A 16836-nucleotide genomic window follows, 5' to 3' on the forward strand; every position below is an offset into this window, starting at 1 on the left:
CGATCCTGATGGAGAGGGAGAGCTCGAGCCAGGCCTTGAGGGCGTCCTCGGGGCTGCTGAACTTGGCGAAGTCGACGACTTCTGCCATTGTTTTGTGGGAGCTTGGGGGTTAGGGTTAGGGTTAGGGTTTTGGGGGGCGTTGTCTGGGTTGGTTATAACAACGAAGGTGGTGGGAGATGTTATAACTGTTACCCGCTTTTGAAGGTGATCCGAATCAGTCTGTTCTTATTTGCGTTGCTATCCGAACCCGCGTCCTTCTGTCCGTTCCACGTAATTAGTAGTTCAAACCTCCTAATTTTTTTCTTCGAAAAAGGTGGGGAAAAGATAAATGATGCCTTTCTTGGAGAAATTCTTTTATTTATTTTTGACTAGATGATGACTTAAAAATTACCTTTAGTTTCTTCACATCTAGTAATGCTAAATTAAGAACAACGTAGTCCAAAGCATCGTTGATGACCCAGATGGTTGGAAGGTCTCGATATGACTCCCACTATTTTGGATTCGATTCTCGGTCACCTCATTATAAATTAAAAAAAAAGAACATAGTTCGTGTAAAATTTTACAATCAGCTAAAAAGATTAATATAATGTCCCTAAAGGATTTTTTTCTCCTCAAATTTAAACTTTTTAGGGTTTTTGCATTTTTACCCCTAAAAGTTTCAATATCTGTAAATGTACCTCATATCTTGGAATTCACAATATTACACTCCATTTCTCTCTTACTGGATTTTTCTAGCCTTTAATTTAACAGTGTTGGTTTCTAAATAGAGCAATGTCAAAAATTTCTAATAATTTTCAATATATTTGCAACATTTTCTCGTTTAAAAAAGTAAGTATCAAGATCTGAGGGATAGAAAAACTCAATCTGAGAGAATTAAGGGATTATTTCACAAATATCAAGATTTGAGGAGTAGTTTTACAAATATAAAATATTTGAGGGTATATATATATGCAAGATTTAAGAAGATGCCTTGTTCCTCTTCAGGAAATGCTCTTGCATTTAATTATTGTAGGAAGTTGCAAACGAATGCGAAACAATCTCTTCCTTTTGTCCACAAAGACAACAAAGTGTCCCTAACTTCTTGCAGTTCTCTCCAAGAATTGAATGATCACTTTACACGTCACGTATATATGAATCTTAACCTTCCAAAGAACAAAATACTTCTAATAGATTTTTGCAATAGGACATCTTTATAAGCAAGTAAACAACAAGAATCAACTCCTCAACGAGTGAACATTGAAATTACTCTAGAGGGGGGGTGAATAAGGTATATGCTAATTTAATTCAATATTAATACCAAATTAAAATTTATTAACAATACCCTAGTAAATATAATATACAACAAGATATATGAGCAATGATAACAAATAAACAAATAGCGATATAAACTATGAGATAATGACGATATAGAAATATGATAAGCAATATGAGCACAAGAATAATACGCCAAGTCAAACACAAACACACAATATGATCACGGAGTTGGGTCACCCTCAACCTACGTCTGCGCTCCTCACTCACGAGGAGAATTCTCCACTATCACAACAGGTTTTCAACATTCACCAAAAACGTTTACAGAATCGGTTTTCTAGCTCACAGAAAACTTTCACAACTCACACAATTGTAATCACACAATACACCCTCTAAGTGTTGGCGTAGCCCATGTTGACTTTTTCAAGTGCTCGGATTTACTATCTCTCTCTAGGCTTTACTATCGACGTCACTCCTCTTGGAATCGACATCGTCTCTCACCACACACTCCTCTCGGTGTCCTTGTGTATTAATATGATCTCACAAATATAGCACAAGTAAAAATAGTTTGTTCTTTAACAAAGATGAGAATTAAGTTTAAGCTCACTTAATCACACCCACAACCCAAATTATACAATATGTGAAAATACTCAAGCTCAGTGGTTGTGTGTGAAACAATAAATAAAATAAAACTAAACTTAAATCAATCTAGCACAAGTGTGTGTGTGTGTGTGTGTGTGTGTGTGTGTGAATCAAAATATGAATATGCTAGAAGATAGGTTTAGAAAAACTTCTCTAAGAATCAAGAGCGATAGAGATGAGAAATTGAATCTCAAACGGTAGATGAAAAGATCTTCTCCTCTTGTGAAACTATCTTCACATAAACACTTGTAAAACAAACTTAAAACAGCCTTAAACACTTGTAAAATTTGTTTTAAAAACTTTCTTGAGTAGTTCAGAAGTTTAGGACATGGAGTATATATAGGATCATGGAATAAAGCCCAAGAAACCAGCAAAAACCAATAAAAATCACAAAACAACAAAAATCTGGAGACTAGCCGTTACTGAGCAACGGTCATATCATCAATCGACTGATTACAGGCGTCAGTCGACTGATGCCTGCATTGGTCGACTGATGCATTATCCGTTGACTGAGAAGATGAAAACCACTATCTGGGCTTCACTTCATCAATCGACTAATCACTGTAGTGAGTCGACTCATAACGTGCACATAACCTGTTATGAACAATAAAAATCAACTTTAAACCCTCTTTAAAAACATCAAATAAATTCTAAAAATTATAAAACTTTGAAAATGTTTATAAATATGAAAATAAACATGTTACATAAAGAATTTTTTAAATTGCATTCCCCATTGTGAAAACTCATCATTTTGCAAAATAGTCCAAAACATGAAAACTCAATAAACACATGATTTTGACAAAATAATTTCAAACAAGTTTCAAACTTCTTTTAAATGGATTAATAGACTTTATAAAAGATGTAAAATGATATAATTGAGTCTTTAATCCTTAAAACACATATTTTGCAAACTTGCAAAAATATAAAAACGATAAACATGATTCTATTGATATGAAATTGTTAAAGTTTGATTTTAATAAAATCATTTCAAGCACGTATAAACATAAAACAAATATGTGTGTATATAGCTATATCCACTTGTTTCATATTCATGTGGATAAACTTGAAAGCAATAAAACGAAAACTATGTGTGTGTATAAATTAAGCTCTAAGTATAAATACACAAATTATAACTACTAAACTAAATATACCCAAGCTAAATGATCTCATGATGCTTGATCTTGAGCAATCCTCCTCTGTATTATAGATGAAATAATAGTGTGTATTGGACTTGAATGCATCGTGCTCCATTCCAAATTTCTTCCATCCTCCAATGAATATGATCGTGTTGGCGCAATCGAACCAACCTCCAACGGATGATCTTTATGTAGAATACCTAACAAGCAAATATAAACACTCGACAAGCATTGTTATGAATTGTTTGTTAATCATCAAAACTAGATTAGATAGTAGGCTCATAAATATGAGACCTAACAAACATTTTGTTCTTTCAGATTATAGCTACATGACTTGTCTTCTTAGCGAAATTGTAGCTATGTTTCCAAGACAAAAATCCGTGATGCGACAGAACTATCTTAGTTTCATTACAGAAGGAAAAAAACATAAGAACAACTGTAATAAAAGGTAAGAACAACTATATTTCTTTTGCAATATATAGGACATCTTTATAAGCAAGTAAACAACAAGAATCAACTCCTCAACGAGTGAACATTTTGTTCTTTCAGATTATAGCTACACGACTTGTCTTCTTAGCGAAATTGTAGCTATCGTTTCCAAGACAAAAATCTGTGATGCGACAGAACTACCTTAGTTTCATTACAGAAGGAAAAAAGAAGGATAAGAACAACTGTAATAAAAGGTAAGAAAAACTATATATATTTTTTAAAAGATTGTAAACATCTAATAAGAAATAACTCGACTACCACATTAAAACAAGTAAAAAAACTAAATAATCACTTCAAAATTAAAAATATTGAGGCCTGTCTCCAAATTGGGAATGGTTTTAAGAATGACATTTTTTTTTAACTCTAATATGAGTCAACAGCAATGAGGGACAACACGTGTTAAATGAACTAGAGAGAAAATCAAGAGAACGAAAAATCCGTTGACAAATGAACGGCACATTGAGCTTCAAAGATGTTAAAACAACATTCACCAAAAGCACGCGATAGTTCAGAGTTTTTTGTTTTTTGTTTTTTGTTTTTTGTTTTTTTTTTTTTTTTGGCTCCCTTTTGGAAAAGTGTTCCAATAAGCTACAAACGACTAAAGGCCCAGAATATTGACATTGTTTTAGCCCATTGGGGATGGCATATGTAAACTTCAGGCCTCTAGTCCATCTAAGCTCAAAAGCCAAAAGGGAACACAACTTCACGGGCCGTTTGCTTTAAATTTGTGGAATTTAGACAAATTTAATTCAAACCTCCTCTGAAATTATTGGCTACGAGTCGAATGGATACGGGTCATGATTGTATCAATCTATAAGACTCGGCTACTGATCCCATACAAATGAAACCTATTCTTTTTAAAAATAACTATTTTGAACGGGTAATGAATAGAACAAGGTTAGTACTTGCTTGGATCATAAAAGATATTTAGCTGTGGTCATTTGAATGTTAAAGCACATGCTCTTATTTTTAAACATTGTTATAGCCTTATACATTCAATTCTTTTCGTTTATTATAGTTTTTAACTGCTTATGTTGAGAATGGCTCAAAATAATACGAGGCTAAATTTCCTCCGCTACAAAACTATCTTAAGAAAAATCCAGCTTAATAAGTACCATGACATTAAATGTACAGCAAGTTAATAACAATACTTGATTCTTGAATTATTTGATTTCGAGATTATCCAACAACTGACATCTTTTAGATACATATTTAATTTTAATTTAGTGCACTATCTTTGCTGGATAATTTCTCACAAAATCTATAAAGCCAGGCGACTCCTCTATGTATCCCCCTACCCACTCCATAGGAGAAGGATGAGAAGCCATAAATAGTCTCCTCACTTCCAAAGCAGAAACAGGTACCATTTATTTCATGGTCCATGTGCCAATGACCAGTAGCTTTCAAAAATAGCGTTACCCATAAACATTACATGAACTCAATCATATCCCAAAGTCTAAACCCCTTTCCAAGTCCCCTAGCATTTAATATTCCGAAACCCACACTGTTCAAGTCATGGAAAAATCTAGCAAATTTGCTCAATAACAAAGCCCGAGGACGAAAGACTGTAGTAGAAAGCGAGAGCAATAAAGTGCCCAACGTAAATATCCATAAAAATCCAAACAAAGGCATTAAATCCCTCCCACCAACCAACAACAATTCAAACCTCAACAACCCAAATAAAAGAGTTTTACATCATACCCATCTTCTAAAAATACACAAAAGAGACAAAACCTAGCAAATTTGTAATATTAAAGCTAAGGAAGTCAATTCCCGAACCAAAAAGAACCTACTTAAGCTAACTTGGGTTCGAGCCTTAATTAGCAAAGGATCAGATTTGGTGCGCTCTTGACTCCCCTCCACTTAAATCTCTCTCAATATCATATCCTTCTTTTATTACAACATTACACATAACTCAAACCACAAAAATGCCCTCCGCATACATGAAGAGAGAATTTGACAAAAAGAGACTAAACATAACCCAAAAAATGAAGAAAATGCCCCCAGGTGTATCCAAGGGTATTTTCCTCATTTTAAAGAGCAAACCAAAATTATTTCTCTTTTTGTGTCAAAAACTCGCTCTCAGTACAAAACCTTCGAAGGGCATTTTCGTAATTTCCGAGCTAGCGCTCGGTCTCAACAGAAGCATCAGCCTCAACGTTACCGCCGCCACCACCATTACCCAATGCTGCACTTATCTGCTGCACTGCATTAGAGATATGATTATTAATAGCAGTGACATTTGACAGGTTTAACTTGGCTGACGGGACCGAGCTGACGAGGACCTGCACGCCGATCGTTAACAAACATCCAGAGGCGGCCGATACATCAATGTTGACATCGTCAGGTGATGAGATGGAAGATGGAGGAGGAGACGGGAGAAGGATGAAGCCGGTAGGGAGGAGGGGGATGAAGGAGGTGTCCTCGCCGCTCATGGCGACCTGGACAGCGTCGACGTCGACGGTGGCGTAGACTACGGTGCTTTCAGCACGGAGGGGTGGATGCTGCTTTCTTGGAGGAGGAGTTCTACGCTTTGGGAGGAGTTGTTGGACTGTTGTTTTGCACGTGCATGGATAAAATGAGAGAGCCCATGCAAAAAAGGAGGGGGTGATAAGCGATGGAAACATCAATTTTAAATGAATTTTTTTTTTTAATCCACTTTTTGTTTTCTTTACAATAGAAGATTATAGATTCAAAGTACACATAAAAGGTTTTCTAGATAAATGTGGAAATGTTAACGTTTAAAGAAAAATAATGTCGATCATATATAGTAGAAATTTCACCCAATTAGGTCAATGTGTTTTTAATCTTAAAGTTGGTGTGTCCTGTAGTATCAAAGAAAGATCAAACTTGATGGGTAATTTGTATTATTCTTTAAAAAAACTTTAAAACAAATTAAGGCAATTAAGGATAGTCAGTATGAAAAAGTTCGTTTTTGAGGCGTTATTTAAACCAAGAGCAATATCTATTCATAATAGAAATGTGAAGGGTAAAGCATCAATATGGTACAGTAAATAAACATGCAAGTAGCCAGTAGCCAAGTTACTTCTTATGATCAAAATATTAAAAGTGAATACTAGCTGCTGACAACTCTTGAAAGGATTAAATTTTGAACTGTACGCGTAGACGCGTACCCTTCCTTCTGCTAGGAATTTAAGACCTTGTCTATGCTCTCGGAATTTTTGAAGGAAAATAAAATTTTAAAAAGGGGGCAAAGAACAGTCTTTGATTCTCTGGGAGAAAGACAGAAACAGGCTGTATGAGCTCTGGAGCTCAAAGACTCATTTAATAAGGCATCATGGATAGCTCTTGCTAGCTGCTGCCACGGACTCTTTCTTGTCATCTATTTGCTGAGAGTAGACTCTTTCCTCTCTTGTATTTATTGACAACTATTCACTTGATTTTATTATGCCTTTTTTATGATATTATTAAGAAACTTTTTTTTCCCAAATTAAGATGAAGTGAATCATTCTCTATGTTTTATGTAATGAAAGGCCAGAAGACTTAACAGATAATATATAATGTGAATTTGATCATATATGTTCCTCACTGACAACGATTCAACAAACTCAGAAACTAAATTCCAAGAGAAAAGGATGGAAGTACATAAGCTGGACATATCAAGGACCTAACTGTATGAAACTCAATTGAAATGGTGAACAACAGAAACACAAACTATGGTAATAGTATGAAGTTTGGAAATAGGAGAGTAAATGCGCGAACTAAGAGGATTGTGCGACATTATTGCAGTCAATAGTCATAAATTTTGTATTTGGATATAATTTGGAATACATTTATTGCCATTTATTATTCCATATGTTGATTAGTATTCGAAATGGAATAGGGGGAACCATAGACAAAATATTAGCTTGATTGTGCAGTTACACCCCTAAGATTATACAAATTACATTCTAATGTATTGTGAAGTTAATTCAACCTCTTCTTAGGTATTCCTAAGATTTGAGCTATCATAGCTAAAAAAAAGTGTGCTTAATTTCATTGCCGAAGGGCACAAGGCTTTAGAGGGATTCAAATTAAGTCTAGTCTCACATAGGTAGGAGCATGCAGAAGCAATGAACTGGAATTGGGCTAGCAGCGCTGCTTGAGACTAGAATCTTAATTAAGCTTTTGTGTCAATAATATACAAGGAAATGGAAGAAGTACCCTAATTCAACCAAATTCTTAACTTTGCATGCATTCAGGCCAGATCAAGTAGGCTAAATCCTATACAATTTGATATTGAGAAAAACTATAACCTAACATAAAATTGTGGTTGATTAGTAATGTATTATGGCTAACCTAGACCATAAACATGAAGGATTTCTAGCTAAGAATATAACCCCTTTCTCAATCAACTTAAATTGCTAAAAATCCATATATCAAAAAACAAAACCTATCAATTTAAGTAAGAAGAGCAAACTGACTAACATTTATGCGCAGAAGCGAAACACAATTCCTTCGATGTGAGCCATTCGCTATGTGCGCCACCTCATGCAATGAGTTTCCATTTGATAGAACATCAAGCTGCATCAAAATTAAAAGAATCAATTGTTGTCAATATTACAGTAAAATATTGGTTACAATCACAAAAGAGCAATGAAAGTACCTGAGATCTTCGTTGTTCATCTGTCAAAAGATCAAACACCTGATCCTGAGAGAAAGGAAGCCAAGTTGTGGAAACTGCAGTAAGTATGACTCCATTGGGCTGGCCTGGTTCCATACTCTTCCGAGTTGTTACCCTAATTGTATCATCAGAAGAGTCTGAGAGCGCAGTCCATGATTGGTTGCTAGCTGAACTTATGTTAGCACAAAATGTCTTAACCATTCTATGTGATAGTTTCATCATATTCTTCCTTGCATCCGGAGAAGGAATCACTGAATTAGAAGGACAAAAAATGAGAATAATTAGTATCACATGATAATTAAACCAAAAAAAAAGATTATTGGATGGAGAATTATATTGATACCTCCAAGATCAGGAATGTTTCTGGCCATGAGGCTGGCATGCCTCTCACACTGACGTTGTAAGATTGAGAGCCATCGAGTTGCTCCAAAGGCGATGCCATTAGTAACAAATTGATTGAATACCTGATGCACTGGTTTATCCTCTACATCCGCATGTTCAACCCACATCACCTGAGAAGAAATTGGATGTGATCCTTTGATAAACAATCTTGCAAAAACATCACCACTGCACCTTATCTCCCAATTTTAAGCATTTGATAGGAAGCATTACAAGAGGAATCATACACATCTTGCTAGTGAACTTCCTCTGTTAACTTTTAAGTATAATGCACTGCAGTCATATCCTATAGAACTACAGCATCTGCTTGATAGATATATGCAAATAATGTTTTGTTGTAAAGGTATAATGTCTTAAATTAAGTCCTTCTAACAATTGGACCAAAATTCTATAGTTATGGTGAGAGTTATGATTTATATCTTTAAATTCTAACATGCTCCATATGTTGAGAGCCCCCTTCTAATGGGGGGAAATATGGACTCACGTAGTGGTGTTTATTTTTTTTAGAAAAATTTACTTTAAATTTATGGCTGATGGGATTTGAACCTGGGCTACTATTATATCATCTTAGATTAAATCCCTCTAACCATTACACCAAACTCCGAAATTATAGTAAGAGTTGAGAATTATATTTTTGTATTCTAACAGGACCTGAGTATGACACCATCTAATAGCATATTTTACCTCCCGTTCAAACATGACGTTGACAGGACAAACAATATTTTTTATTGCTCAATAGAATCAATTAATAACAAAAATAAATAAAAAGTGAAAATAGTGGGAATATATTCATGGAACGGTGTATTAATTGGATCTAATTGAAATTGAAATAAGAAGATGGAATGTCATATGCGATATATAATAGCTAGGAGGATTTCCGACTCTTTCAATTTCATACCTAGAGAAGTTCTTAGAGTTTTATTCTCTAAAAAATAAAATAACATAAAATAAAGCTAGGAAGACTTCTTCACTCTTTCAGTTTCACAGCTTCCCTTCAGGGGAAAATAAAGAGATAAATGAGACATCTATAAGGCTAAATTAACTAAGAAGTACTCATCTAAACATGCTAGAATATATTTGCAGTCAACAGCTAGTGATCAAGGAGGCCAATTCTTTCCTTTAACTTTCAGTTTTCTGCTTTTAGAGTGAGTGCATCAAATATATAAAGGAGTTGTACATATGCCCCTAATATATTTGAGCTTATTCATAGATTTTTTTAGCTAATAACCGTAATTAATCCTTCAACCATCATAGATGAGCTTCACCTTTTTTTATCATTCTTGAAAAATAATTTAATACAAATTAAGCTGATTGTTAATAAAATGATTAATATTCTAATATGACGCTTTACTAGATGAATTCATAATATAACTAAATCAAAGTAATAAATGTGAAAAACATATGCATTTATACAACATTAGTTACCCTTGCATAGCCATTTGGCATGTCCTGAATGATGCATCCCGATGGTCGCCTTCTATAGCGAGGGGGAGACATCTGAAGCCCATCATGAAAGCCGTCAATGGGGAAATCAACAATAGTCCAAGTTCCCTCTTCTATATTTTGGTGGCAATATCGGAGAAAATGTGCCTCTCGTGTAGGCACTAATGGTGAAAGAACTTGGAGCTCTGCATACATCTGCCAAAATCCAAAATTAACAAGTAATTCAGACCAATGTAATTAAATATTATAGGTAAACCGAAAAAAAGTTTTTAAATTAATTACCAAATGAAGTGATCCATTGCCGTGGCCAGAGATTCCGGTGGCCAAGATTTGAAGTGTTTTTGCCTTGGAGACAATTGAAGGAAACAGTTCCATCCACTTATTCTGAAGAAATCATTGAAACACTAAATATATAATTCATTATATATGTATTTTCAATAAGAATAAGTTTGATTTGGGAAGCTGATCATGTTGTTACGACTATATTCAAACTCCGTCACATCCTTTGGTTGAAAGCTTTTGTGATTCTACGAAAATGTTGAAGACACAAACTAACTTACCCTAGCTAGCTAGAGTAAATTATGTATCCTAATTTTCAAGAAACCCTCTCATCTAAACGTTTGACAAATGAATTAATGATCCCCTAATCTATGACGTGTAATGAAATAATTGGAATAAAAAAAAGACATCTAAATTACAAATTTAATTTGGTAGTTGAAAAGAAGTAAATAAAGAGAACTTTTTTTTGGCTAAAAAGTAAACAAATCTAATGTTCTTATAATTAACCTAGAACTTTGTATTAGCATGCAGGTTCTAAATAACCAAACGCTATCATAAACCTAATTATTTTAGATGAGGGGTTTGGTTGGAAAAACAACTTATAGATGCAAAGATTATTTTTACAATTTACCCAAAAATAATAATTAAAAAGCAGTTATTTCGACCCCAAAAAAAGGAATGAAAAAAAAGATAAACAAACTTGTACTAAGTAAACTTACAGCATCCAAGAAAGCATCAACCAAAGTGATACTATTCATCATAACGATCCCAGTATCCCTCGTTCCCTCACTCCTAAACTCCCCATTCATGGTCTTGATCTCCACCGGCCACTGGAACAACTTCCCATACTCCTCCACATCTAAAACCTCCATCACCATCTCTCCACTGATTTTCTTCTTTACCCAAACAGGCGCATTGACACTACACAGCCTCACCAAATGCTCGGCCGCCGTCATCGCCAGCTCAACCGCCATCCCCTTATCCTGTTCCATCATAAGCATTCCCCCTCCAAACTGCATCTCACCCTCAGCGCAGCCCCCGATCATAGCCTCAGCAGCAAACTGCGGCCTCGAGTACATATTCATGTCAAGGTCCAGAGACGGCAGCATGAGCGACGGAGTGGGGCCTAGAGCCTGCACAGGGCGGCCGCTGGTGTAACGCGCCGCGATGCAGGATAAACGCTCGAGCTGTCATCGCATGAACAATAACGATAATTAGTTTTTGTTTATTGCTGTACTAGAGAAAATTTTTAGTGGGTATTAATTATTGGATGACCTCGTCTTTGAGTCGAGCGTTTTCGAGGCGAAGATGCTGCTCGTCGAAGGACATCTCACCGAGCAATGCAGGCCCACCGCAGTTTGGGCAGATTACATTACGGATCGCCGTCTGAAGACGGAAGTTCTCGTTCTTTAGGGTTTCGTTCTCGGCTCTCAGGATCACGTTGTCTGATCTATCTTGTTGAGCCTGTGGCAAAAAAAAACGATTAAAAAATTTAATTGCAATTTTAATTGAGATAATCTTGGGCTGCACGTGTAATGGACGACGATGCGTATGTTAGGGAGAAGGGTAGGGTTTTGATATCCTGCGTACCTTCATCTGGGTGCGGCGGTTCTGGAACCAGAATTTGACCTGGCGGGGTTTGAGGCCGAGCTCCTGGCTCAGCCTCATCCGCTGCTTATCATCCGCAGGGACCGCTCAGTGTTGTGTCACCGTGATTGGTATACTCGTCTACCAGCGTGCCTGTGCGCCGGTGCTTTGGTGCGCCCGTGTTGAGACCGTCATGCTTGTTTTTCTAGGCTCTGCCGCGTTGCGGAGTTCGATCCGTCTGTGACGGTAGCTTCGTTGGCGGGTCCTCACCTTCCGCGTGATCGTTTCGTGTGACCGCTGTTCGCTGCTCTCCGGGCTTTCTTGATTGGCGTCACGGTCGCCGGTGCCGCTGATACAGTCGTATGGCCTTGCGGCGTGCGACTGAGCTCTCAGCGTCATCGCTGTCGTGTATGGGCCTAGCGCTTTTGTGTAGGCCGCTATGGCTTGCGTGCCGGGTTTGGCCTTGTGCTGGCCGCCGGGTTTCGGGCGTGCCGGGGTGGGGCGTGTGTTGGTGTTCACGATTGCGCGAATTCCTTAAGACACCTGAACAATAATAAAATAATAAATTTTAAAGTCGTTTTATTGCAAAAAGGGAATTTTTTTTTTTTGGACGAAAAAGGGTAGGCGAAAAAAAAAACTCACGCCTCCATTTTTGAATTCTGGCGAGCGGGTGTGGCGGTGGTATCGCTTCCGTTTTCCATCGCCTGCTGCTTCTGCTTGCTCCTCGGCGGCTCCATTATCGTGTTCTTCGCCGCAGCTGGTGCCGTCCACGTGACCTCCGGCTTCCCGATCCGCTCTCCATCTCCTCCTCCTTCGATCTCCCCACCACCATCTCCTCCTTCTGCAACAAAATAAATAAATAAATAAAATTTAATCACCAATAAATCACAAAATAAAAAATAAAAATAGAAATTAAAACAAAAGAACTCACAGGGACTAGAGAAGAAAAAGAGTGGAAGGGCAAGTTGGTCATAAACCCTAGATTAGGGTTTCTGATGGAGGAGAAGAGAGAATCCGAAGAGATCCCGTTCGCCTCTCCGTTCATCATCGACATCGACGACATCACTTGACAATCTCCATACATCTTCACAAAATCTCTTTTTTATATTTATTTTTTTATTTTTTTATTTTTTTGACATGGGAGAGTGAGATCTCTGAGGAACTCCCCTCTGCTCTCAGTGTATCTCTCACAATATACACTGATTCTCTCTCTCCTATTTCTTTCTCTCTCGTGCAATTTACTGCGGCAATTAATGGATTTTTACCGTACGGGGTAAATATAGCCTCTAACTTCGCGGGACCGAGACCCATCCTTTCCTAGAGAAACCGACACGTGTCATTCATCAGAACGGAGTAAATGGCCGTTTCTGCCTTCGAGGGACCCTTAAGTCAAACTCCCTTTGTCCCGTTTTCCGTTCGGGCCATGTCTTAGGATGGGGCCCACAATTCGACGGCTGAGATTTTGCGTCGGGTTGCATTCTTTTGATGACCCGTTCATTCTGCTAAAAAGAGTTGACCTTTGAAAGAAGAGTGAGCGGACTGCGTAGGGGTACTTTGGAAATATAGAATATGACAAATTTGTCTTATAATTCGTTAATTATGAATTTAGTCTGAATTATAGAAGTTATTCTTCCTAACTTGTTATCAGGGCCGGCCCTCGGTATAGGCGGGAGAAGCCTTCGCCTAGGGCCCCCAATGTGTTACAAAACCCTACTCTATCTTCAGACTTCCGTCAGCTTCTTCCTCTCCTCCCGTTCCTATCTCAGTCGCCGCTCTCACATAAAAAAGAAAGAAAACCCTAGGCCTCTCTCTCTGACCTCTCTTCTTCCAATCTTCCTCCCATCCATGTCCTCCTCGGTTCTTCCCTCTCGTCCGCCACCATTGACCAAGGTTAGAGTTTCACTTCTTCACTTCTCTGCCCCTTTTGACAAGATCTTGAATTGATGTAGAAATTTTGATTTAAAAAAAATGAAATTTCTGGTCTAAGCAAACACTACAAGAAATCCGGTATTTAACGACCAAAATTAGTGAAGGGACCAGCTGACCGTCATTAATGTGCATATATTAACGACGGGTTTTAAAGCCTTCGTCGAGTGATTACAAATATTAGAGGAATGATGTGAGATAGGATAACGGTTTTCTAGTCCCTTCATTAATTTGATCCTAATACCGTCGTTATTGGGTCTCCTTAAAGACAAAGGGGTCCATTACCTTCATTGATGATACTCCTAATCAAAATAGGACTGAAAAGTTAATTAACCTATTACTATATATTAACAAAACCCACAACCAAACCTGAAGCCCCAACTAGAACCCAAAACCCGAAATCCAAAATCCCATAACTCCTAATCATCCCTCTTACCGCAGCAATTAATTAAACCCTAGTTTAAAAAAAAATCACCTTTCTCCTGATCATCGCATCTCCATCTCGTCGTGTGTCTCTCGTTCGTCGTCGGCTCCCGCTCGTCATCATCTCCAGCTCGTCGTCGACCGATCCAATTTGTCTTCCATCTATAAGTAATTATGATCTTTTAGGCCATTTGGAATCAGTCATTCAAAGAGGAGTTTTTCTTTTTTATTTTTATTTTGCCTTTTCCCCTTTTTTTCTAGGGCGGAGGGTGTTGGGCGGTGGGGGTTGGGCATGGAATTTTTTTCTTTCTCCTCGAGCTCAACTCAGAAGAATCGAAACCCTCCTATCGCCAAAATCACCGAAAACCCTAATTCCTACCCCTGGATCCGTAAGCTTTTCTCCTCAATCTCTTTCGCCCTTTGTTAGGGTTTACTTGCTTGCTAATTCTTACGTGACCTCTGATGATTTTGTGAAATTTTTATATGTTTTAATGCTTAATTTATTATTATTATTATTATTATTATTATTATTATTATTATTATTATTATTATTAGGTTTCGGTTGCAGAGATGAGCTTCTCTATGAATCGAAAGAAGACTCCTTTTCAGAAGCATCGAGAAGAGGAAGAAGCCAAGAAGAAGGTAAATGTTTTCCTTTATTGTATTTCTTTTTTTACTGGACCTCGACTAGGGCTTATTGGTTGTGAGGAAATTTGAGTGCTTTCTGTTGCTTTATCTTTTATGACCCAAATGATTGAAGTTTATTGTTTCATGAGATTGAATAATCACTCAGGAGTTAGGAGACACTTTGATTTTGTACAGCTAAACAGAAAACTTATATTCTCCCACTTTTAATGTTATGAATAATTATGCAAATTAAGAGCTTTGATAGGATAGAAATATATCAAGATGACTATACCCACTATGCATAAAAGTTTTACTTTTGAGTGTAAGTATCAATTTGCACAGGTATTCTGAAGTGCTTATGGTCGTTTTGCTTATGATGATACTTGTTTTCTTCTGTTGTCAAACAATAAATTACTGCTTAACGTCTTAAATGCTTGTGTTAGAAAATATAAGGAGAAAATCATGTTCGATGAAAATATTCTAAAACACCATTAGAGATCGGTTGGGAGTTGATTGATTAATTTTTTATCTGATGTTCGATGAAAATATTCTAAAACACCATTAGAGATCGGTTGGGAGTTGATTGATTAATTTTTTATCTGATTTCTTAATTATAAAGAGATAGAGATCGGTTGGGAGTTGATTGATTAATTTTTTATCTGATTTCTTAATTATAAAGAGAGCTGAGGATGAGACTGCCCGATTGTATGCTGAATTTGTGGAGTCATTTCAAGCGAATGATGAGCCTAGTTCAAAGCCTTCTGTTAGAGGAGGGTTGATTAATGCAAATGAAAAGCTAAAGGCAGATTCAGAAGGTTAGTCTCAATGAGTTTTATACTGTTTACAAGTTATGTTTTTTCCCTTTCAATTTCTCGCATGCGGTTATATGCTTGATTTTTCTGCATGATTGTTTACAAGTTATGTTTTTTCCCTTTCAATTTCTCGCATGCGGTTATATGCTTGATTTTTCTGCATGATTATTTTAATTAAAAAGATGGGCCTTTTCTGCGGTTATATGCTTGATTTTTCTGCATGATTATTTTAATTAAAAAGATGGGCCTTTTCATTCATTCGACGATCGCAGGTGGAAAAAAATTCCAAAGATGGGCTATCTGTTCCAAAGAAGGCAACTAGGTAACTTAAATGTACTTGATGATTAGAAGGTGGAATCCTGGTGATAGCTGTGCTCATGCTTAAATAGAGAGAATTACCGTTTTCATTAAGTCAGGGAAATGCAAGTTTAATTACTTATTAGTATGAAATATTATGCTCTTCTATCTTAAGAATATTTAAGTAGCTTTGTAAACCTTATGCGGTACACACAAGCTGCAATCTGTGTGGAGTTCTTTTGTTTTCCTTTCTACCTTTCCTTTCCGACTGGAGCTCCAATTTGTCTCTTTTTGTATATGGTTTGTTTTGGTGTTGGAGGAGCGTGAACAGTTACATGCTCTTAGCTTTTGCCACAACCGTCATATATCATATGATTTTAGAGCTTTGACACGCAATGTATAGGAGTAAGGTATCCTTTTTGTTTGTTATGCCTACTCTGTATATAAGAATGTTATACCAGTTCTTGTTTGCCATAACCAGTGCATTGTGATTGGACCATATCTTATCCTAGTTTTGGAAAAGCATCATATGCTATTTTAAGACTTGAAATGCAATCATGTACTCTGCCAGCTAATCTTGAATGTATTATATGTCTTTTGTGTAGATGAACATGTAATAAATAATTATATACCTTTGCCACATAAGTAACCTATGAATTGTAACATGAGACACACAATGATCTGATTCTCAGACAGGGTAAACTGAAACAGAAAGTAAAGCACTATTAGACTACTTATTTCTTCATGTTATCAAGAAAACTGGAGTATTCATTTGATATCATTTACCTTCAACTGTTGGATAATCATGTACCAGAAATACACTTAATAGAGGCAAAGGAAAGATGCTCCACCACACGGGCAGTAACCCCTTTAGACAAATTGTGTGGGAACTGGTATACAT

At 36.8% G+C, this 16836-nt stretch overlaps 1 protein-coding gene across 1 annotated transcript; it reads right to left on the minus strand.

Annotated features, from left to right (window-relative positions):
• Positions 5087 to 13045, minus strand: LOC109838555 (homeobox-leucine zipper protein ROC3-like). Its single transcript, XM_020406994.1, is given in 12 exon segments — positions 5087 to 6007; positions 6010 to 6069; positions 7947 to 8042; positions 8125 to 8393; positions 8486 to 8654; positions 9967 to 10179; positions 10267 to 10368; positions 10983 to 11450; positions 11539 to 11727; positions 11854 to 11957; positions 12589 to 12691; positions 12782 to 13045. Coding segments are annotated over 12 exon segments (2292 nt in total). The 5' UTR covers positions 12935 to 13045; the 3' UTR covers positions 5087 to 5641.

The sequence above is a fragment of the Asparagus officinalis genome, chromosome 4, assembly GCF_001876935.1.
Source record: "Asparagus officinalis chromosome 4, Aspof.V1, whole genome shotgun sequence".
Lineage (NCBI taxonomy): Eukaryota > Viridiplantae > Streptophyta > Magnoliopsida > Asparagales > Asparagaceae > Asparagus > Asparagus officinalis.